We start from the raw sequence: 22765 nt of genomic DNA, 5'->3' as shown, positions 1-22765 counted from the left end.
TATATCATGCCAGTCCTTTCTGGCCTGCCAGGTCTCTGTGGATAGGGCTGCTGCCAATCTAATGTTTCTAACATTGTGGGTTACAGACCTCTTGTCCTGAGCTGCTTTCAGGATTTTCTCTTTGTCTCTGAGACTTTTAAGTTTTACTATTAGATATCGGGGTGTTGACTTATTTTTATTGATTTTGAGAGGGGTTCTCTGTGCCTCCTGGATTTTAATGCCTGTTTCCTTCCCCAAATTAGGCAAGTTCTCTGCTATAATTTGCTCCAATATACCTTCTGCCTCTCTCTTTCTTCTTCTGGGATCTCAATTATTCTAATATTGTTTCGTCTTATGGTATCACTTAGCTCTCGAATTCTGCCCTCGTGATGCAGTGGTTCTTTCTCTCTCTTTTTCTCAGCTTCTTTATTCTCCATCATTTGGTCTTCTATATCACTACTTCTCTCTTCTGCCTCATTTATCCTAGCAGTTAGAGCCTCCATTTTTGATTGCACCTCATTAATAGCCTTTTTGATTTTGACTTGGTTAGATTTTAGTTCTTTTTTTTTCTCAAAGTGTTTCTCTAGTATCTTCCATGCTTTTTTCAAGCCCAGCTAGTATCTTTATAATCGTCACTCTGAACTCTCGTTCTGACATGTTACTAATGTCCATATTGAGTAGGTCCCTGGCAGTCAGTACTGCCTCTTGTTCTTTTTTTTTGAGGTGATTTTTTTCCATCTTGTCATTTTGTCCAGAAGAGAATAGATGAATGAGAGAACAAAATGCTAACAAGGTAACAATGACCCCAGAAAAATATACACTAAACAAATCAGAAGAGACCTGAAACCAGGGGAAAAGAAAGGGAAAGAAAGAAAAAAGAAAAAGGGAAAAAAAAGAATATGTTCAAATATGATCAGGCTGGTGAATAGATCAGTGCCACACACTAGATTTTGGGCATATTTTGGTCTGTTAGAAGAAATTGCCTCCCAAAATTTTAAAGAAAGAAAAACATATGTACAAAAATAAGGGTAAACATGATGAAGGGATGGAAAATGACTTAAAGACAAAAATTATATAAGATTTTATAAAAGGAATTGATAAGAAGTTGGTTGAAAAAATAAAGAAGAGAAATTTTAAAAAAAGGGAGAGAATGTGAGCAGGCAGGAGACTAGAACAAAGCCATACACTAGAGACTTAGGGTATATTTTGGTCTGCTAGAAGAAACATATACCAAAATTTTAAAGAGAGAACAACTTATATATATACAAAAAATAAGATTAACTACAATGAAGGGATAGAATATGACTCTAAAATTTAAAAATAAAAAAAGATTTTTAAAAAAGGGATTGATAAGATGTTGATTGAAAAAGGAAAAAGTAAAAATTCAAAAAAACAGAAAAAGAAAAAAAAGAAAATTAAAAAAATTAACTTTGAAAGACTAAAGAATCATGGTAAAAAAGCCATGAATTCTATGTGCAGTATTCCCCTAGTGCTAGCGTTCTGCCGTTCTCATTGATCGGTAAACTTGGTCTTGGCAGGCTGTTCTTGCTGATCTTCTGGGGGAGGGGCCTGCTGCCTTGATTCTCAAAAGTCTTCACTGAGGCAGAATTGTACCGCCCGTGCTGGGGGCCGCGCTAAGTAATCTGCTCGGGTTTGCTCTCAGGAGCTTTTGTTCCCTGCAAGCTTTACGCCCAGCTTTGGAGGAGGAGAGTGAAAATGGCGGCCTCCCAATCTCCGCCCCGGAGGAGCCGAGAACTCGGGGCCCTCCCCTCAGTGCGCCCCCACAGAAAAGCAGTAAATCACTCCTGTCTCCTCAGTCTCCGGCCGCACTCTGTGCTCACCCGGCCTGTGACCGCGCGTTTCTATCTCTGGCACCCGACCCCGGGTGGAGTCTCCAAACCCAGCAGATCCCTGTGGTGCACTCCCGCGCGGCTCCTCCCGGGGGAGGAAGGTGAGTCTCCCCAGATCTGCCGCTTGTTGGGTCCCTGCTGGAAGAGCAGTGGCCCGACTGTGCCGTGGATCACAGTTTATGGCAACCCCGAGCTGAGAGCCCACTCCTCGGCTCTGTCTCTGCAGCCGGCTTCCCCGCTCCGATACCTGGGAGCTCTGCTGCACTCGGGCACCCCCAGTCTTTCTGTGACCCTGAGGGTCATGAGACCACACTGTCCCGCGAGGGTTCCACCCCCTGCTTAGCCACTGGAGTGACATCCCTCAGCAGAAGCGATTTCTAAAAGTTCCGATTTTGTGCTCCGCTGCTCTGTCACTTGCCGGTAGTGGCTGATGGAGGCTCCCTCCCCTGCCGTCTATCCTCCAGAATATTGCCTCGGGTTCACTTCTCCACACATCCTACCTTCCAGAAAGTGGTTGCTTTTCTGTTCAGAGAGTTGCTGCTATTCTTTTCTTCGATGTCCTGTTGAGTTCGTTCGTAGGTGTTCAGAATGGTTTGATAGTTATCTAGCTGAATTCCTCAGACTAGACCTATATGGTTTTTTTTCAACCAAGCTGAACGCATTTCAGAAAAAAACAAATTTGGGGCACCTGAGTGGCTCAGTTGGGTAAGTACCTGCCTTCAGCTCAGGTCATGATATCTGGGTCCTGGACCAAGTCCCGTTGTAGCCGGCTCCCCGCTCAGCAGGGAGTCTGTTTCTCCCTCTCCTTTTGTCCTTCCCCCCAGTTGTTTGCTCTCTCTCTCTCAAATAAATAAAGTCTTTAAAAAAAATTATGAATGACTGACACTAAATTATTACTTCAGTGGATTTTGAGAAATGAGCAGAAAGAATTTCAGTTGTTTTAAAATATGTTTCAATATTAAATATTGCACATTTATCCTGAGAATATTATAGCTATTTTCTTGGTTAGTCTGCACAGTTAGTTTCTTTGTTAGACTGCTGCGTTTTCCTGCACACTAAAATTGTCACTGCATTTACTATATTAAGTTTTGTTTTTCCATATTTGGACCTTTAGATCCAAGTAATTGAAGTCTTATAATATTCCCTCTAGCTCCTTGATCTTTAACCACAACTGGGATTAGTTAGACTGGTCCAGCTCCAGGTTTAATAAATCAGTTGTGGAAACCACTATTTACTACATAGAATTCAAGTTCTTTCAGTGTGTCCAGGATTGCCAGCTTGACATCCAGCTGTCATGCATCTTTTCACTTTTCTTTCCTGGTCTACAGAGTGCTGTATCATATTTGCTCCTCTCACTGTGACCACTCATGATTTTGTTCAACAGGAAAATATGTTCCTAGTTTTGTAAGTGATAGTATTACCTAAGTAAAATATATATATATTAGATAGTGGAGAACAGTATGATAGCACTATGCAAAAGATTGATCCCCATCATAATCTATAATGATAGTCCTAGTGATAATAAAGGACAGAAGTGGCTAATTTATGGTGGCACATGTGTTTGTCTTTCAAACAAGTGTAAGCATAGGAAAAAATTAATTACATTTAATAAGCTCATACTAAGTGCTAGACATTAGCTAAGTGCTTTATGAGCATGGTCTAATTTAATTCTCACCACACATTTCCTAGGCAGGTATTAGTAAATAGTATTATGTCCACTTTTTATATGAGAAAACTGTAAATTAGAGGAGACATGCACAAAGTTATAAGGTGTCACAGCCAGGACCCAAACACAGGTGGGACTGCCTTCTGGATGTCCTTTTTAAGGTATTTTTCCCTAAGTGTTTTCCAATAGGAGAGGCTTCCGCATCTCTGGGAAATGCCTGTCAATCTGTGGGTATCACAGCCCAGGTACTGCCAAATTAGAACCAGCAGAATCTTTGATCTGCTTTACAAAGCAGCTTCATCACTTCTCTGGTTAACTCTGACTGTCTAATTTACAGTATCCTCCAATTACTTCCAACCTTGAGAGAACACATCAAGAATTGTATATGATAAATTTGAGATTATACTTCATTACAACCAAAATATATAGTATACCAGTTGTCTTTGTACACACAATATTCATTGTACTTAGGTCAGTTTTATGTCTGCCTTGATACTCAAATAATTCTAACTGGCACATTTAATGGTGAGGAACTCTGTGATACTTTTTGCGGGGCAAGGGGAAGCTGAGTTTTGGTTGTAATGAAATGTTTCCTTGTCTCGAGATGAGACATAGAAAGCAGCATCTTTTTTTTTTTTTTTTAAGATTTTATTTATTTATTTGAGAGAGAGAGAGCACAAGAGGGGGGAGCGGGAGAGGGAGAAGCAGACTCCCTGCTAAGCAGGGAGCCTGATGCGGGACTCGATCCCAGGACTCCAGGATCATGACCTGAGCCAAAGGCAGTTGCTTAACCAACTGAGCCACCCAGGCGCCCCTAGCAGCATCTCTCTTGTGCAGATGATTTGCAGAACTCTGGGATGGGCATATTCATCATTCTAACGGATTGCTGACATTAGAAATTCGAATAGAATTATTAAATCCTGAACAGTTTTCCTACATCCCTACCTCTCCTCCTAACTTAGTCCCTATTTCCATGTTTCTGGAAGGGAATCAATCAGACTTTACTCTTTTCTTCCATCTCCCACAGCCAATCAGTCCCCCCAAAATATGAAATTTTACTTTGTTGATTCTTGAATCTATGCCATGCTCTCCCTTCATGTTGCACCTGATTTTGCCCCAGGTCTGTCACCGCCTTTCTGAATTAGGCAATTTCCTGTCTCTACCAGATCCAATCCACCAGCATCACAGGCAGACCAAGCTTTTGCAAACCAAGCGTGACTGTGACACACACCAGCTTAAAATAAGATTCCCATGGCTCCAATGGTCTACAGATGAAAATCACAGACTTTCTATGACCTAACTGCTCTCTACCATTTCAACCTTCAGCCAAATTGTGGAGCTACTCTTTCTCAGACTCATCCAGCTTTGTCTTACCTGCTCTCACATGACTTGCTCCTTCTGCCTCGAACACCTTTCCCCCTGTTTTGCTTCAGAGTCCAGGTTGGGTGTTGTTCCTGCGTGCCCCATAGCACCTTGTGTATATCATAGCATCCTTCATGACTGACTCACCTGTTTCATTAGTTTGTCTGTCTGCTCCAGTAGACTCCTGCTTTTAGAGTCAGGGGCTGAGTATAATTTTATCATTATGTATGTAGCCATAAAATGCTGATATGACATGTAGAGGGCATGCCATACCTGCATGCTGAACAAGACCATGAATGATTTGAATGTATTCATTAGTGGAAAAGAAGGTTTGATTTTATTCTTGTCCTTACCCATAAGTACTATCTCCATTGGACCCAGACTTTCCCATTTCCTAAGATTATATGATTTTAGGGCATTTTGTCTGAAATCCATCCTGTCTCTTAATTTTTTCTCTATAAGGTGGATATGGCACACACTTAAAATACTTAAATTATGTTTTTGGGTTAATGGCCTTGGAGATCTATAAGGGCTCAAGAAAAAATAAATCTGAATATATGATTTTCCTAATCTATCCAAAGATAAAGAAAATACTGCAGTAGATATTTCAGGGATACTGCATTTGTTGTTAAAAGTCAGCTTAAATTTTAGTTAAAAATGCTATAGTTGATATCTGGTTTCCTCATTCACATGTTTGGATTTTATCAAATATAAATCTTCATTTATTCTTTGTGACTATAAATAATAGAGTAGGTTCATAAGTACAAGTTCAAATTCTGGCCTTCTGTGACTGAGGATCTGCATATATCTCTTATTCTACAGCACATAGATCCAGACAAAAATGACAAGTTGAATTCTCTCATCCTTTAGATCTCAGCTTAGATGTCACTTCCAATGACATCTGTCTTTGATCACCAGACTGCACTAGTACCCCTGTATTTTTCCTATCATTTCAGTTTTTAAAGCATAAATTATTTCTTTGCTTGAGACATTTCAGAAGCAGCAAATGTACTTACATAAAATCCAAATGGTTCTCATGGCCCACAAAGCAAGACATGTTCTGACACCTGCTCACCTTGTGAAGGTATCAGGCTGTCTAATCCTTCACTCACCCTATAGGAAGAACCACACAGCTGCCTCTCCATTAGTTTCAAACATGCCACCCTGTTACTGAAAGATTTTTCCTGAATCCCTTCACCTGTTGGGCTCACACTATCCTTTATGACCAGCTTCAGTGTTACCTTCTCAGGGGGGAGTCTTACCTACTGATTAAATTAAGCACTGTTCACAACCATGATTCTTTGTCTTTTTAATTGAAGTATATTTGACATACAACATCCTATTAATTTCAGGTGTACATTATAGTGATTTGATATTTTTATATGAAATGATTTCCATGATAAATCTAGGTACCATATGTCACCATACAAAATTGTTACAAAATTATTGAATATATTCCTTATACATTACATTCCCATGTCTTATTTTATAACTGGAGGATTGGACAACTTAGTCTCCTTCACCTATTTTGCCCACCTCCCAGTCACTCCCTACTCTGGTAACCCACAGTTTGTTTCCTATGATTCTGTTTCAATTTGTTTTTTAGATTCCACATATAAATGAAATCATTCAGTATTTGTCTTTCTCTGAGATATTTCACTTAGCATAATACAGTCATGTATATATATGGAGAGCGAGAGAGAGAGAGAGAGAGAGAGAACACAGTATGGAAATTCTTCAAAACATATCTCTTTGAATTGGTGCTTTTGTTTTCTTCGGCTAAATACCCAGAAGTGTAATTACTCGATCTTATGGTAGTTTTAACCTTTGAGGGAACTCCATACTGTTTTCCATAGTGGCTACACCAATTTACATTCCCACCAACAGTGTGCAAGTGTTTTGTTTTCTCTACATCTATGCCAACACTTCTTATTTTTTGTCTTTTTGACAGTTGTCAATCTGACAGGTGTGAGGTAATCTTACAGTTGTGAATGGCATTTCCCTGGTGATTAGTGATGTTAAACATCTTTTGGTGTTCCTGTTGGCTATCTGTAGGTCTTCTTTAGAAAAATTACTATTCAAGCTCTGTACCCATTTTTAATTGGGTTGTTTACTTGGTTGTTTTTAATATTAAGGTGTGTAAGTTCTTTGTATATTTTGGATATTAACCCCTTATCGAATATATGATTTGCAAATATCTTCTCCCATTCAATAGGTTGCCCTTTCATTTATCGATGTTGTCCTTCACTGTGCAAAAACTTTGGTGTATTCCCAATACATCAACAAAAGTTTTTTTAGCTTTTGTTGCCCTTGCCTAAGGAGGTGAGTCCAAAAACATGCTGCTAAGACCAACGTCAAAGAGCTTACTATGTTTCCTTCTAGGAGATTTGTGGTTTCAGGTCTTACATTCAAGTCTTTTAATCCATTTTGAATTTATTTTTGTTTATGGTGTAAGAAAGTGGTCAGGTTTTCCCAACACCATTTTCTGAAAAGACAGTCTTTTCCCTGTTGTATATTCATGCCTCCTTTGTCATAGTTTAATTGACCATAATTGTGTGCATTTATTTCTGGCCTCTCTCTTCTATTCCATTGATTTATGTGTCTGTTTTTGTGCTAGTACCATACTGTTTCAGTTACTATAGCTCTGCAGTGTAGGTTGAAATCAGGGATCATAACACCTCTAACTTTGTTCTCTCTCAGGATTGGTTTGGCTATTTGGGGTCTTTTGAGGTTCCAGATACATTTCAGGAATCTTTGTTGTGATTCTTTGGAAAATGACATTGATAATTTGAAGACATTACATTGAATCTGTAGTTCGCTTTGGATAGTATGGACATTTTAAAATAATTTTTTTCCAATCCGTGAGCATGGTTTATCTGTCCATTTATTTGAGTCATCCTCAATTTCTTTCATCAGTGTCATAGTTTTCAGAATACAAGTTTTTCACTTCCTTGGTTAAATTTACTCCTAGGTAATTTTTTTTCAAAGATTTTATGCATTTATTTTGAGAGAGAGAGAAAGAGAACGAGCTAGGGGGAGGGGTAGAGGGAGAGGAAGAAGCAGACTCCCCGCTGAGCTGGGAGCCCGATGTGGGGCTCTATCCCAGGACCCTGGATCATGACCCAAGCTAAAGGCAGACACTTAACTGACTGAGCCACCCAGGCACCCCCTTAAGTAATTTTTTTTTGATGAAGTTGTAAATGTGATTTTCTTAATTTCTCTTTCTTGATGGCTTGTTATAGTGTAGAGAAATGCAACCTATTTCTGTATATTAATTTTTGTGACTTTTACTGAATTCATTTATTAGTTCTGGTAGTTTTGGTGGACTCTAGGGTTTTCTGTATACAGTATCATGTCATTTGCAAATAGTGACAGTTTAATTCTTTTCCAATTTAGATGCCTTTTTTTTCCTTGCCTAATTGCTGTAACTAGGGCTTCCTGTACCATGTTGAATAAAAGTGACAAGAGTGGGCATTCTTGCCTTTTTCCTGATCATAGAGGAAAAGCTTTTAGTTTTTACCCTTGAGTATGATGTTAGCTGAGGGTTTGTCATATATGACCTTTCTTATGTTGAGGTGTGGTTCTTCTATACTCACACTGTTGAATTTTTATCATGTTGATAAATGTCAGATGTTGAATTATGTCAGATGCTTTTTCTGCATTTGTTGAGATGATCATATGATTTTTAGCCTTCATTTTTGTTAATGTAGTATATAAGGTTGATTGATTTGCAGATGTTGAAACATCCTTGGCATAAATTCCACATAATCATGGTGTATAATTCTTTTATATATTTTTTAAGATTTATGTCAGAGTGAGAGTGAGCAGGGGAGGGGCAGAGGGAGAGGGAGATAAGCAGATCTCCCACTGAGCAGGGAGCCCATTGCAGGACTTGATCCCAGGACACCAAGATCATGACCTAAGCCAAAATCAAGAGTTAGACGCTTAACCGACTGAGCCATCCAGGTGCCCCATGGTGTATAGTTCTTTTAATGTAATGCTGAATTTGGTTTTCTAATAGTTTGTTGAGGATTTTTGCATCTATTTTCATCAAGGATATCGGCCTGTAATTTTTTTTTTTTCAGTGTCTTTGGTTTTGGTATCGGGGTAATGCTGGCCTTGTAAAAGGAGTTTGGAAGCAGTCCTTCCTCTTCATTTTTTGGAGAGTTTTTTAATTACTACTTCAGTATCATTATTTGTAATTGGCCTATTCAGATTTTCTGTTTCTTCATAATTCAATCTTGAAAGGTTGTGTTTCTGGGAATTTATCATTTTCTTCTAGGTTATCCTATTTGTTGGTGTATAATTATAGTAGTCTGCTATGATCCTTTATAGTTCTGTGGTATCAGTTTAACTTCTATTTCTGATTTTATTTATATGGGTCCTGTTTTTCTCTTGAAAACTCTGCCTAGAGGCTTATTGTTTTGTTTTGTTTTTTTTAATATATTTTCAAAAAAAAACAGCTCTTAGTTGTGCATTGATCTTTTCTTTTTTCTTTTTTTTTTTTTAAGATTTTATTTATTTATTTGAGAGAGAGAGAATGAGAGACAGATAGCAAGAGAGGGAAGAGGGTCAGAGGGAGAAGCAGACCCCCCGCTGAGCAGGGAGCCCGATGTGGGACTCGATCCCGGGACTCCAGGATCATGACCTGAGCCGAAGGCAGTCGCTTAACCAACTGAGCCACCCAGGCGCCCTGCATTGATCTTTTCTATTTTTAAAGTCTCTATTTAATGTATTTCCACTCAGATTATCATTTCCTTCTTCTTCCAAATTTGGAATTTGTTTGTTCATTTTCTACTCTTAGGTGTAAAGTTAGATGGTTTATTTGGGATTTTACTTGAGGTAGGCCCATATCACTATAAACTTTCCTCTTAGAACTGCTTTTGCTGTATCCTATAGATTTTGAAAAGCTATATTTTCATTTTTATTTTCATTTGTCTCAAGGCATTTATTTCCAACTTTGATTTCTTTATTGACACATTGTTTAGTAGCATGTGCTTTAGGTCTCCACATGTTTTGTTTTTTTCTAGTTATCTTCTTGTGATTGATTTCTAGCTTCACACTATTGTGGTCAGAAAAGATGCTGGATATAATTTTAATCTTCTAGAATTTATTGTAACTTGTTTTGCAGTTTAACATGTGATCTATCCTGGAGAATGTTCAATGTGCACTTCAAAAAAAAAGTGTAGTCTGAAGTTTTTAGATGAAATGTTCTCTATATATCTGTTAAGCCCATTTGGTCTAATGTGTTGTTTAAGGCCCATTTTTTCTTATTGATTTTCAGTCTGGATGATCTATTCATTGATGCAGGTAGGGTGTTAAAGTCCCCTTACTATTTTGTATTACTGTCAATTTTTGCCTTTATGTCTGCTAAAATTTGCTTTACATATTTACATGCTCGTATGTTGGGCGCATAGATATTTACAAATGTTATATTGTCTTCTTGGAGTCACAGTCTTTGTTTTAAGTGTATTTCATCTTATATGAGTACTGCTCCTCTAGCTTTATTTCCATTTGCATGAAATATCTTTTTCCATTCCTTCACTTTCAATCTGCATGTGTTTTTAGATCTAAAGTAAGTCTTTTATAAGCAGCATATAAATAGATCTTGTTTTTATCCATTCAGCCACCCTATGCCTTTTGATTGGATCATTTAGTCTAGTTACATTTAAAATGTACTGATAGGGGGCGCCTGGGTGGCTCAGTTGGTTAAGCAACTGCCTTCAGCTCAGGTCATGATCCTGGAGTCCCGGGATCGAGTCCCACATCAGGCTCCCTGCTCGGCGGGAAGTCTGCTTCTCCCTCTGACCCTACCCCCCTCATGCTCGCTCTCTCTCTCTCTCAAAAAAAAAAAAATGTACTGATAGGTATATGCTTATTGCTATTTTATTGTTTTCTGATTGTTTTTGTAGTTCTTCTCTGTTTCTTTCTTCTTCTCTTGATCTCTTGTGGTTTGATGGTTTTCTTTATTTTTTTGTAGGTTTTGGGATTTTGGGGTTCTTTTGTAGGTTTGGTTTTGGTTACTGTGAGGTTCACATATACCAACATTATAAATACAGCAGTCTGTTTTAAGGTGATAGTCACTTAATTTCCAGTGCATTCTAAAAGCACTACATTTGTACTCCCCCACCCCCACACACATTTTATGTTGCTGATGTCATATTTTACATCTTTTTGGTTTAATTTTCATATGAGATTTTTAAGTGGCTGATCCATTGCCTTTATTATATATTTGCCTTTATTAGTGAGATTTTTTTCTTTCATGTGTTTTATTTTTAGTTATGACCTTTTCCACTTAAAGAAGACATTTTAACTTTTCTTGGAAGTCTGGTTTAGTGATGATGAACTCCTTTAGGTTTTGCTTGTCTGGGAAACTAGGGATCCTGGGGCACACTGTGCTGGGGCTGCCTTAGTGGGATGCCTGGAGCTAGATCTAGACCGGGTGTGACCCGGGGAGGGGGGTCTCTGGGCATGCCATGCTTGGGACACCTTGGCCAGAGAGTTGAAGCTGGAGTAGGCATGGGCCAGGGATGCCAGGGCATGCTGCATCAACACCTACAATTCTTTATCATGAAACGTTATTTCTTTTGTGTCAGTTACCACAATTTGTAAACATACTTATTCGCTTTGCTCAAATTTAAGAACACCTTGAGAGTACTGATCTTAATCTTTCTTTTTAAACCAGTGTATTCTTGCGGCATAATATAGGGAATGCAGGAGGAAAAAATATTTTGGGATGAATTTGTAAATAGTGTTTATCACATTCTGTTCATTTTCCTGTCTTTGCCACATATTTTAAGCTTCTCCAGAATAATTCTATTATTTTACCATCCAATAAATAGAATAGCATAGATATCAAATAACTAAATTAATAGGGAGTTATCAAAAATCACACATATCAAGTAAAATATTTTCTTTTTGTGTACCTATTATATAAGTCAAATTTTAGCAAGATCCAGAGGAATAGGAACTATATTGCTTAACATTTTATTATAGAAGCTAATCATATATAACCTATTATTGTGCTTACTATATATTTTTAAACTTTATAAACTCAATCCTTATAAAGCTACCATAAGATAGTTTTTATGAGTTAAGTTCTATTATTTCCATTTTGGAGAGGAGGAAACTGAGGCAGGGCAAAGTAAAATATCCTAAGCCCACATATTCAGTAAATAGAGGCAGGGAGTCAGTGTAAATGTGCGTTTAAGCAAGGGATTTGAGGTATACTCCAGGGGTTACACTATATAATTGGTTCATTAAGGTAGTGAGATGAGCAAGAGGTAAATACAAGGAGGAAGTGAAGTTCGAGTCCACGATGACCTGGAAGTTTCTGGTTTGGGTATTCTTTTGACAAAAGAACACAAGATATGAAACAGATTGAAGTTAATGGGTTGAAATCTGGAAAGAGATATTTGAGCAGAAAGTTGTTATAGCAAAATAAGTGATAGTAGCAATTAAAAATTATAATTGCCATATATTAAGTATTTACTATATTCTGAGCAGTCCATATGTTTTTATTATCAATAAAAATTATGACTAGTCATTTATGAATATGGTCTGATTTATTCAAAGAGATAGGAGATTTATATGTCAGAGCCCTTACCAATTGCCATATATAGAAAATAGTTGGATTATTGGATTTCACTGAGCTCATGTAGAAAGAGTGTTGGGTGAAAAAGGAAGAAGCCAAGTACAGAATTTGAGGAAGATTTACCCAAGGTATGACCTAGAGAAGAGCAGCCACCAAACCATACTTGAAAGGAGAGAGTGAAACTTTTTTTTTAATTGTAAGAATTACTATAATCTATTAATTCAAGAAAACTCACCCATGTTTTCTGATTGAAGTTCTGTGTCAAATATGATAGACATGCCATGTAAACTAAGGGCTGACTAGTGCCCATTGGATTGGGTAGATGTCAACAAGACCATTGGTAACCTTAGTCTCAGGGGAATAATCCAGAAAAATTCTGGCTTCAGGGCAATCAGGATATAAGAATGTGGAAATATGAAATAGGCTACTTTTATAAAAGAAAAGTCAGTAAAATTGAGTGTAGTTGAAGATAAATCAATGATTGGAAAATTCTCACTTAGTGACCTGTTTTTTGATGAGAGTATGGAACTCTGGTGTAGCTCCAGGCATGGAGAAAGTGGTGGGAATTTGGAAGTGACACTGAAAGGTGTTGAGATGTTTCTCTGTCATGGTTGTTTCTGATCTGAAGCCACCAAAGTTCAAGTTCAAAATTAAAGAAAATTTGTGAAACTTAATTAGTGCCATCTGAAGAGAAACCAGCCAAATGCAGAAAATGTAACAGTTTTTTAGTAATATTTATACAAATCAACAGGATCAAAAGACAGTGAAGATTTTAAAAAACAAATTTATTGAAGGGCTAAGTTCTACTCGCACATGGATGTGGATAATCATTTATAATTGCTGAACTTGGATACAGATTGTACTAACAGATTTTTCATTTAGAGTAGGTCCTTTTTCAGTTACACCTAATAGACACAGTTAATAATTGTAGTATAATAGTTGTTTCACTGTTCAATATGTCATTTGGCAATAAAATTTTAGAGTAGCATACCTTAAGATCATACACAATTAAGATTTTTCTAGTATTTTGCCCAAAGAAATGTATTATGATTCACAAGTGTGAACTACATATGTAATTTTAAAATTTCAGGTAGTCTCATTAGCAAAACTAAAAAGAAACAAGTGAAGTAAATGCTAATAACATATTTATTGCAATACTAACAAACTTATAATTTTAACATGTAATCAATATAGTTTAATAATTGTCTTGAACATCACATGTCTATTTTACACTAAAAGCACATCTCGATTCATGTTTCAAATAGGGATATCCACATTTCAGATGCTCAATAGCCACATGTGGCTAGTAGCTACCATGTTGGATAGTGAAGATTTAGAAACCATTTTATTGACTAATAAGAAATTCTGATTATTCATAGAGACCATAGAGAAAATAGTGTTTCTAGGTGACAGTAGCTTATCCTTCAAGTCTTACCTCCATGTCATCTCTTTTGTGAGACTGTCTCTGAGCATCCTGGTCAAAACATACCTTCCCATACATATTTACCTAGCATGTGTTATATTGCTATATAATCTGTTGCATTATGTAATATTTACTTTTTCCTTATATAAAATATTGACCTTCACAATGGCAAGAGTTATCTGCATATCTCCAACCCATAGTTTATTTAACAAATATTTTTTGACTGCATATTTATTATCAAGTATTGCTTTTTGTGCTCAAGATATACCTGTGGAGAATAAAATCACTGACCTTATAGGGATTACAGTTGTAGAAAATCAATGCCCAGTAAAAAAAATGTTGAATTAAAAGAAATTTAGGTTTTAACTTTTGGTGAGTCTCAAAACAATAGGTTTAACTTAACAAAATGATACTTAACAGGTGATGAATTTGTAAATAGTCTTGCAAATTGATTTAAAGCAAGAACATTTTATAGAGTTTTAGGATGGAAAAGAACTGGCTTGATGGTAGTTCACATGACTGAGTGGTTTTAAATGAATTGACTGAAATAAGGGAAATAGTTTTTCTTTAATATAAGTAGGCTTATCTAGCAGTGGTACCAGTTTGTACCACGTCTGTACAAATGTTCTGGGGACCAAAACTGAATATTGAGAATTCAGACATTTGCAAGTTTAGAAAATCCAGTGCAAGGGATTCCGGATGACAAGGAGATGTTGAAGCTTCTAGAGCAAACCTGGATGACTTTTAGTGTCTGCTGTCTTTAAGAAAATAAGACACTTGATGATGGGAGTTTATTGGAGAGGGGGCTTCTTCATTGTATGGGCCAATACTGTGGTTAACCTCCAGGAAGTGTGTTAGGTGGGACTGAAATACTTTCAAGATGATTAAGTAAAAATGGATATGTATCTGTCACAGACTACAGTGATGAGAATATAGGGGACCACTACTTTATAGTATGCTACGTGTTTTACACTATTTTTCTTCATCTTCCCTTTTATTTCTTTTAATTTGGGGGAATGATGCTCTTCTGGTCTGCATGCTTCTTTGCACCTGTGTATGTCTGTACTTTCTCAGTGAATTGCATTATGATTTATACTATATTTATCTTTGTAAATATATAGCTACCAAGTTTGAGCTGCTTGGCTGCAGGGATCCTCTCTCATGATTTTGCCAGTAACCAGCCCTATTGCTTACATAACTGGGATACTCGGTTAAAGAACTGAATTCTAAAATAGAAATTTAAGTTAACCCAGTATGCTTTTGCTGCTGTAGTATTCTAATTGCTTTCTTAACATCTTCTCTTCCCATCCTGAGTCCAATCAGAACGATTTTTTTTAAAACATATATGATCATATCATGCAGTCCTTAAACCACATTGGTTATCTCCCACCTCTTTCTTTACTCCCCAGCCTTGTCAGCTCCAACCCTTGCTAACTGCTTGCTTGTGCCAAGTATAATCTTCCATATCACCTCTCCACCCCCATCCTAGCATCAGCCTTCAGGGATGCGTAAATCTGCCTTGTGTGGATCTGTTTGTTCTACTATAGACCTTTAAAAGATTGGGAATAATTATCACAGTTCTACCTTTACATTTAGTTCTCATTATTTAATAGTCTGCCCATTTCATTATAAGTTCCATGAGAAGTGTGCCTGCTTCTGTGTGCAATATTACATCATCATACCTAATGCCTGTAATAAATGGTTAACACACATTTGTTAACTATCTAAATTCATGAACAACCAACACATTATAAGTGCCATGTGTCTAGACTAAATCTTTTCTGTCTGCACTCAGAAGTATCGTCCATATGACAGAAAAGACATACGAGAAAAACCTCTTAAACTATACAATCTTGTGCTTACTTAAGCAGAAAATATTCTTTTTAATACAGGGATTATCTCCATAGACCCTGTAGAGCACTTAATACTTGTTCTACGTAAAGGTTAAATTTTATTTTTTATATGTGCTCATGTAGTTAGAAATTAATATTCTCCTAAGTCATTGAAATGTTAAATTTTCTAACCTTCTAAAACACTTCATTTTTCTCAGCTTCAGGCAAGATTGAGAAATAAACTCTATAAGATATTAATATCCTTAATAGGTACTGAACCTGAGGGCTGACACACCTATGGGTTCTTTCATGTTTCAGTTTTACTGAGCACTATACTTGAGTGTCAAAAAGTAAGTTTATCAGTAGCATGAAAATATGTTTACAATAGAATGTAAGAAATACTTGTTTTATATGTTAAAATAAAATAGCATATAAAACAAATATAACCTATAAAAATCATTATATATTATATATATATGACAAGATTCATTGTGATTATATGAAGGAAAGAGAATTGGGAATTTTGAAATATTTTGCCTAAATACAGATTTAAATTAAAAGAGCATCTAATTAGGGGCACCTGGGTGGCTCAGTTGGTTAAGCATCTGCCTTTGGCTCAGGTCATGATCTCAGGGTCCTGGGATCGAGCCCCACATCGGGCTCCCTGCTCAGCGGGAAGCCTGCTTCTCCCTCTCCTACTCCCCCTGCTTGTGTTCCCTCTCTCGCTGTCTCTCTCTGTGTGTCAAATAAAAAAAAAAAAAGAGCATCTAATTATTACATAATATCTTACTCTCTTCATAGCCTCATTCACTTTTATGCCCATTCATTTCTTGTATCCTCTTGCACTCGTTTGGATATTTGTTCCCCCTCAATTCTGCTTCCAATGTGGGTGAGAGATTTCTCATATTCCTGCCCTCACCATCATGATTCTGATACTCACCTTTCCATTCTCTCTACCTGACTTCTCAGGAAGTATTATTTTATCTTTCTGTTGCAATTACTTTTATTTTGGGGGGAACCGTATAAAAAGTTTCAGAAGCTCTATTTATACATTAATCTAAAATGTTATTCATCCATATGTCTTATAATTTACTGGTGTGTCTTTCTCTGAACTAGCAAATTGTCACTAGAGCTCTTAGCTTGTATCTCAGTTACCTTCTACGGAGCACTAGGCTCATAGTGTTCTAGAAAGTGCAAAGGCTCTGGGGCAGATGGAAGTAGAGGACACTTCATTCCCACTTATTGCATTTTATTTCATTGACCATAGGCAGGTTGTTTCACATGCTTAAGACATCATCAAACAAGACGACACATACCCCAGAGAATTATCCTGAGGGCCAAATGATAAGTCTTATTTGCAGATCTCCATTTTTCACCTTACTGCCTTTTCTGTCTCTCATTTAATCTTTAGTGCACATGCCTTGCCATATATTTGCTACACCTTCTACTTTGTTACCTAATTTCATTGTTTTGCTTGGGTCTGAGGAGAAATTTTGAGTTCACATTCTTGGTTAGCCAGAGGATAACAATGATAATTTCTCTTTGGCACACAAACAAGTGCCTGCCACTCTACTAATTCTACTTACATTATTCCCCAATCTCTCTAATTTACCTTCATAACATTTGTCTATAATTATCATATGTGGCTAGGCTCTGTTAGTTTGAGTTACTTGCCCAAAATCACACAGCTAATATGTGAAAAGGTTGGACTTTTATCCAAGGCCATTTTGACAGCAAAGCTATATATTTGTTTTCAAGGCCCATGCCAGAACATTACAATAGAAAAGGCATTATTTAATCAAGTGCTTAGATTTTTATTTATTTTTTTTTAGTTTGAGGTAGAGGATGTCTCATCTAGTCATTGCTTTTAATTTTTCTGAATTACAGTGATGTCCTTCTTGGCTTTATACTTTATTTTCAAATGTATGTTTAATGCCAAACTAAAACCTTATATTTTAAATATAAATATTTCAAGTGTCTTTTAAAAAACAGGCTGAGAGTAATGGTCCCTTTGGGCCTGTTAGATCTTCAAGAAAAAAAAGTTGGCTTATGTAATAAAAAGGTAAGTAAAGATAATTCTTTATATATTTTGAACTCCAAAATTCAAGAATACTTTTTTTTTTTTAACTTAATTCAAACACCCATGAAATCTGATGTGTTCCCAATTCAGCTAGCATCACAGTCATCCATGGCCTGAGTGAAGCAGAATCTTTCTTAGTAGTGTATACTTATTAAAAATACAAAGAGTATATTCAGGTGGTTTAAACCCAAATAATAGCCAGTGAATCTGGTGTCCTTTAGCTTTCTAGTGCCACCATGTGCTTTATTATTTATTATTTTTGATAAATCTCTCTTTGGCTAAGCTGAAAATCTCACCACCTCTCTCTCCAGATAGAATGTGTAAAGACCACGTTCAGTATTTCATCCTGAAAGTGAGATTCAATTTACTATAGAAAAGCTTTTAATCTTCATATATGGCCTGACATACTGGGTTTTATTTAACAGCAGAGTTTCTTAGACAAGTACAAGGCATTTCTTCAAAGAACCTGACCAAATGCTAAAATCCATTTCCTTCTAAAATTGCAGTTGTTAAATTAGACCTAAAACATTTATAAATGTCACTTTGCCTTTCCAGCAATTAAGGAGTTAAAAAAAACCCTTTGTGTTGCATAGCTTTGAAATTATTATATTTATCCTGAACTGGCCCTTCAATTTGCTCTAGCAAATACTTTGGAGGTTGCCTTAAAGAGGGAGACATCAGTTCTGAACAGGTGGAAAAGGGTTTCTTGATGTATAAAAGTGTCCTATTTCAAAGGCATTTTAGCAATTTTAGCACATCTACTGCTGTGAATTCCCATGCAAGTGGGTGGCCAATTCATTTCCCTTTAAAGAGCAGAAAATCTATAAGTCAAGATCATTGGCCTAATTTCACCATGATGAGGGGCAGTTGGTGATTTACTGAAACTTTCCCTTTCCTGTCTCATTGTTTTAGTGTTGATCCTCCTGATCATCACCATGAGAAGAAGGAAAAAAGAACCTCTCATTTTTGATGAGGAGAGAGATATCAGAGAAAATATCGTGAGATATGATGACGAAGGTGGGGGAGAGGAAGACACAGAAGCTTTCGACATGGCCGCATTAAGAAATCTCAACGTCATCAGAGATACCAAGACTCGGAGGGATGTGACTCCAGAAATTCAGTTCTTGAGTCGACCAACTTTTAAAAGCATCCCAGATAATGTCATTTTTCGGGAATTTATTTGGGAAAGACTGAAAGAAGCTGATGTGGATCCCTGTGCTCCCCCCTATGATTCCTTGCAGACATATGCATTTGAAGGAAATGGCTCAGTGGCTGAATCACTCAGCTCCTTAGATTCCATCAGCTCAAACTCTGATCAGAATTATGACTACCTAAGTGACTGGGGGCCTCGCTTTAAACGACTTGCAGATATGTATGGAACTGGCCAGGAGAGTTTGTACTCATAGCCCCGGAACCTTAATTTGAAACGTACTGAAGAAAAAGTCAAAGCAAAAAACCCCACTCCATACAGAAAACGAGAACTCAACTAGAGAAAATGGTTGTAAATATCTCTCCATTTTTAACTGTTTAGGTTTTCACCTTGGTGAAGCATATCTTCATTAGACTTATCTAACCACAGACTCTGAGCATTTGACGGCTTTTTGATAAAATGAAATGCTCAGTGGTTTGTGAATAGATAGCAACTCTCAGATACCTGCAAAGCACCTAACCTCAATGAGTAAGTAGTGCCCTGTGTTGTCTGTGAACCAAGTGTGCACTGTAGTGAGAAGAACAGAACACGATGAGTCATTGAAAAGTCCTGGAACTTCTTGCATATCAAAACTTGGGACAAATTTAATTTACAGTGATGCGGTTAGCTTGCTAGATTATAGAATCCAGCAGAATTTCATTGCTGTTGGGTAGCAAATATATTTCATTTAGCAATATATAAATTCTTAGAAAATCCTCCCCAATCCTCCAATACAAGCCAATAAAATTTGGTTTAAGGCGACATAAACCGTTGTTTAGCAAATAAATTATGAAGTGTTCCAAATAAGAAAAAACGTAAATCATTCTTAAAGTTTGCAGTCCTTTTGAGATGCTTGTGTAGGTATGAAAAAAGTTGCTGTCTATTCATTGATTTTTATTATCTCTTCTGATTTATACAGGAGACTATCTTTGCTTTTTTTATTTGACACCTGGTCTATTTATTTTGGAGCTCCAATCTCCACTGAATTCAGGTCCATCTGACTGCCTCATAGCATTAAGCTCGTCAGAACATGCTGATTTTTCTCCAGTCTGAGCTACACAAAGGAAATGAAGCATGGAAATGGAGAAAAAATAGTAGAGCAGTTGAGCCTTGTTGCAGTTCACATCTCAGAGAGGAGCACAGCTACAAGGACATAGAAGTTGTTCATCTGAGCCATTAGAATGTACCAAACAGTGGAATAAAATATTTGTATTTTAGAAAGATTTCAGAGAGAATTGAGATTTTTTTTGATGCAAGATTTATTTTTCAAGGTCACAAGTTCTATATGCTCCAAAGAATTTGAGAATTTGTTTTCCCCAGCCTCTTTTGCTGTAAATGTATTGGGTAAAAGACTTTTTTTTTAACTCTATCTTAAACAATGTAATGTTACAAATTTCAAAAATCCATCTTTAAATTCTGATGCAGATTTGTTCCTCAAGAATTAACCAAGCAATGTAGGATTTCTGTACTGGTTTAGATGTGCCAAAATGAGGAGAGGAATTTCCAGGGATCACATGTGTTTAAGTTTGAGATGGGCTTCTTAGAATTATGACTAAAATATTTCCATCTATCATTTTTTCCTAGAATAGTACTAGTTTAATGTGCATATATTTCAGTAAGAATGGATTTTTTTCTTTCACTTCTCCTTTTAAAAATAATTTATTGTGTTCCTAATAAATCTACAGGTAGTGGACACTGTATAGGAAATTACATTTTAAAAGTGCTTCTTTCTGAAAGACAAACACTGGAATTAGAATATCAGTATTTTGATTACATGAGGAGAACTAGGAGTCTGTAAACCTACAGTTCATCTTTAGAAATAAAGTACATGAAAGTGGCCTTCAACTTCATCAAAATAAATAATTCAATAAATCTGATTATCTGCAAACAGCCCTTTCATTTGAATACAGTTTTGTAAACACTGTTTCAGGACTAGATAGATATGCTTCTTGCTGGATTAATATACATATATATGAAAAACTTGTAACAGTAAAAGGTTCTGTTCATGATTTTCAGTCACATATATAAGTTTTTCAGATAAAAAAAAAAATACATAGTACACTTACCGAATTCAATAAAAGCAGAATGTGGTGCAGGAATTATATAGGTGTTAAATCAGCAAGGTGCTGAGAAAACAGTTTTGTAATAATCCCCTTGTTGTCTGCAGGAAGATAAAATAGTTTAGTACATTTGGATTATGATGTCAAAACTGCTGATTGTTGCACATATCACTAAATGGAGGTTTGAATGTATTTTAGAAAAGAAACATCACATCATTCACCTTGTTTTCTCTTGTTTTCAAGTATATATTTTTTCTTTTTTTTTCATATTTGTGGGTCATAGATTGGGAAAAGAAAAGCTCAAATTTAAATAAAGATTTGAAATTCTTGCATATACCCACTTGCTTTTATGTGTGGACAATTACATCAATAGAGTATAAACTTGATTCAGTGGTATGTTTTAAAAACACTTGAGATGGCTGAAAGAATGTCCCTAATTTAGATGAAATTTATATGAAGTACTCTAGCTAAGCTCACCTGTAATGGAGGTGAATTGGTTATTTTAGTTTTTTTTTTTCCCTGAAATCTAATGCTATGTATGATTATCTCTGTAGTACTTGAGAGACACACTGGAATAGTTGATTGATAAAATCAATGTTAAACCTAGTTAGGACATTCTCCAAAAACATTTATATAAATGCCTATTATCTAGTTTTACTAAAATTCAGTGATATACTGGAACCAGCTAGAACCAACTCCCAAGAACCAATGACATACATCTCTTCTCAACCCTCCTTCTAGAGAGAGCATTTTGGTGGACTGAAGTTAGCCATGGGTAGTATCTGGACCACCATGGAAATCAGCAAACACTACCTGTTTTTCCTGGAGATCCAGTTGTTAAATGTTTACCAACATTTCACTGCTTACATTGCTTTAAAAAGGAAACCTCATGATTGTAAATATAGTATGAATGAATAGAATATCAAGTAATGACAGGCGAGGAATTTGTACTCTATCCTACTACTAAATATAGATGCACGTGATACTCCCCGGTATGAAGTCCTTGGAGCTACAAGTAGAAAGGAAAGGATCCACTTCATTGTGGGAAGCAATGGCTTAATAATTTCAATGGCAGACAGTAGTCTGGGAAGCCAATAAATTTAAATATTTTCCATTTGTCCATATGGGGGCACCATTAGAAACTCAAGGTGCACAAAGTAATGCATATTTTTGACACTTTAGTTTCTTAAAAATGTTTGCATTTTACTTGTCACTGTCTACGTCACGGAAATATGCCCAAGCCCCAATTCTGTATTATCACTGCATAATTTTAAACCAGCATAAAGAATATGAAAACTAAATCTTATCAAGAAAGTGGGCTTTTGCTGATCAAACCTAAATTATCATTCTGGATTCACCGATCAGTTTCTATGTTAAAGCAATACCCTAAGGTCAATTGCAGACCAAAATGAAGGAGACAGCAAGAAATGATTACCTCTGTGAAGGCCATGAGTAGATCTTTCTATAAGCAATCAGATGAAGCTGGTAAACTTCTTTGACCTGAAGCTCACACCCGAGGCTGACCGCAGTGGGGTCAGGTAACTGCAGGATACAGACAGGAAGTAATCGTGTGTAGGTAATGATATCTGCCTTTTCACTCTGCCCTCTGAGAATGTTTTAAATTATTTTAACTTCATGCACAATTACCTTTACTACACTAGATGAGCAGGCACTGCCAATTATTCTCGTGTAAAAAGTGTAGTTATATAAGGTGTGGGTGATATTTGTGT

The 22765-nt window shown here is 36.5% G+C and overlaps 1 protein-coding gene across 1 annotated transcript in view; it reads left to right on the top strand.

The window, feature by feature from the left end:
• CDH7 (cadherin 7) overlaps positions 1–21422 on the top strand; it is a 115749-nt gene extending 94327 nt beyond the window's left edge. The window contains exon 11 of the mRNA XM_081801057.1: positions 18699–21422. Within this exon, the coding sequence (XP_081657183.1) occupies positions 18699–19192 (494 nt within the window). The 3' untranslated portion in view covers positions 19193–21422. The remainder of the gene's footprint in view (positions 1–18698) is intronic.
• The last annotated feature ends 1343 nt before the right edge of the window (positions 21423–22765 follow it).

Source organism: Leptonychotes weddellii, chromosome 13, assembly GCF_054177405.1.
Source record: "Leptonychotes weddellii isolate Sample4059 chromosome 13, ASM5417740v2, whole genome shotgun sequence".
In the NCBI taxonomy this organism is placed as follows: domain Eukaryota; kingdom Metazoa; phylum Chordata; class Mammalia; order Carnivora; family Phocidae; genus Leptonychotes; species Leptonychotes weddellii.
Note: the sequence above shows the minus strand (reverse complement) of the source record. Positions and strands in the feature narration are given on the sequence as shown.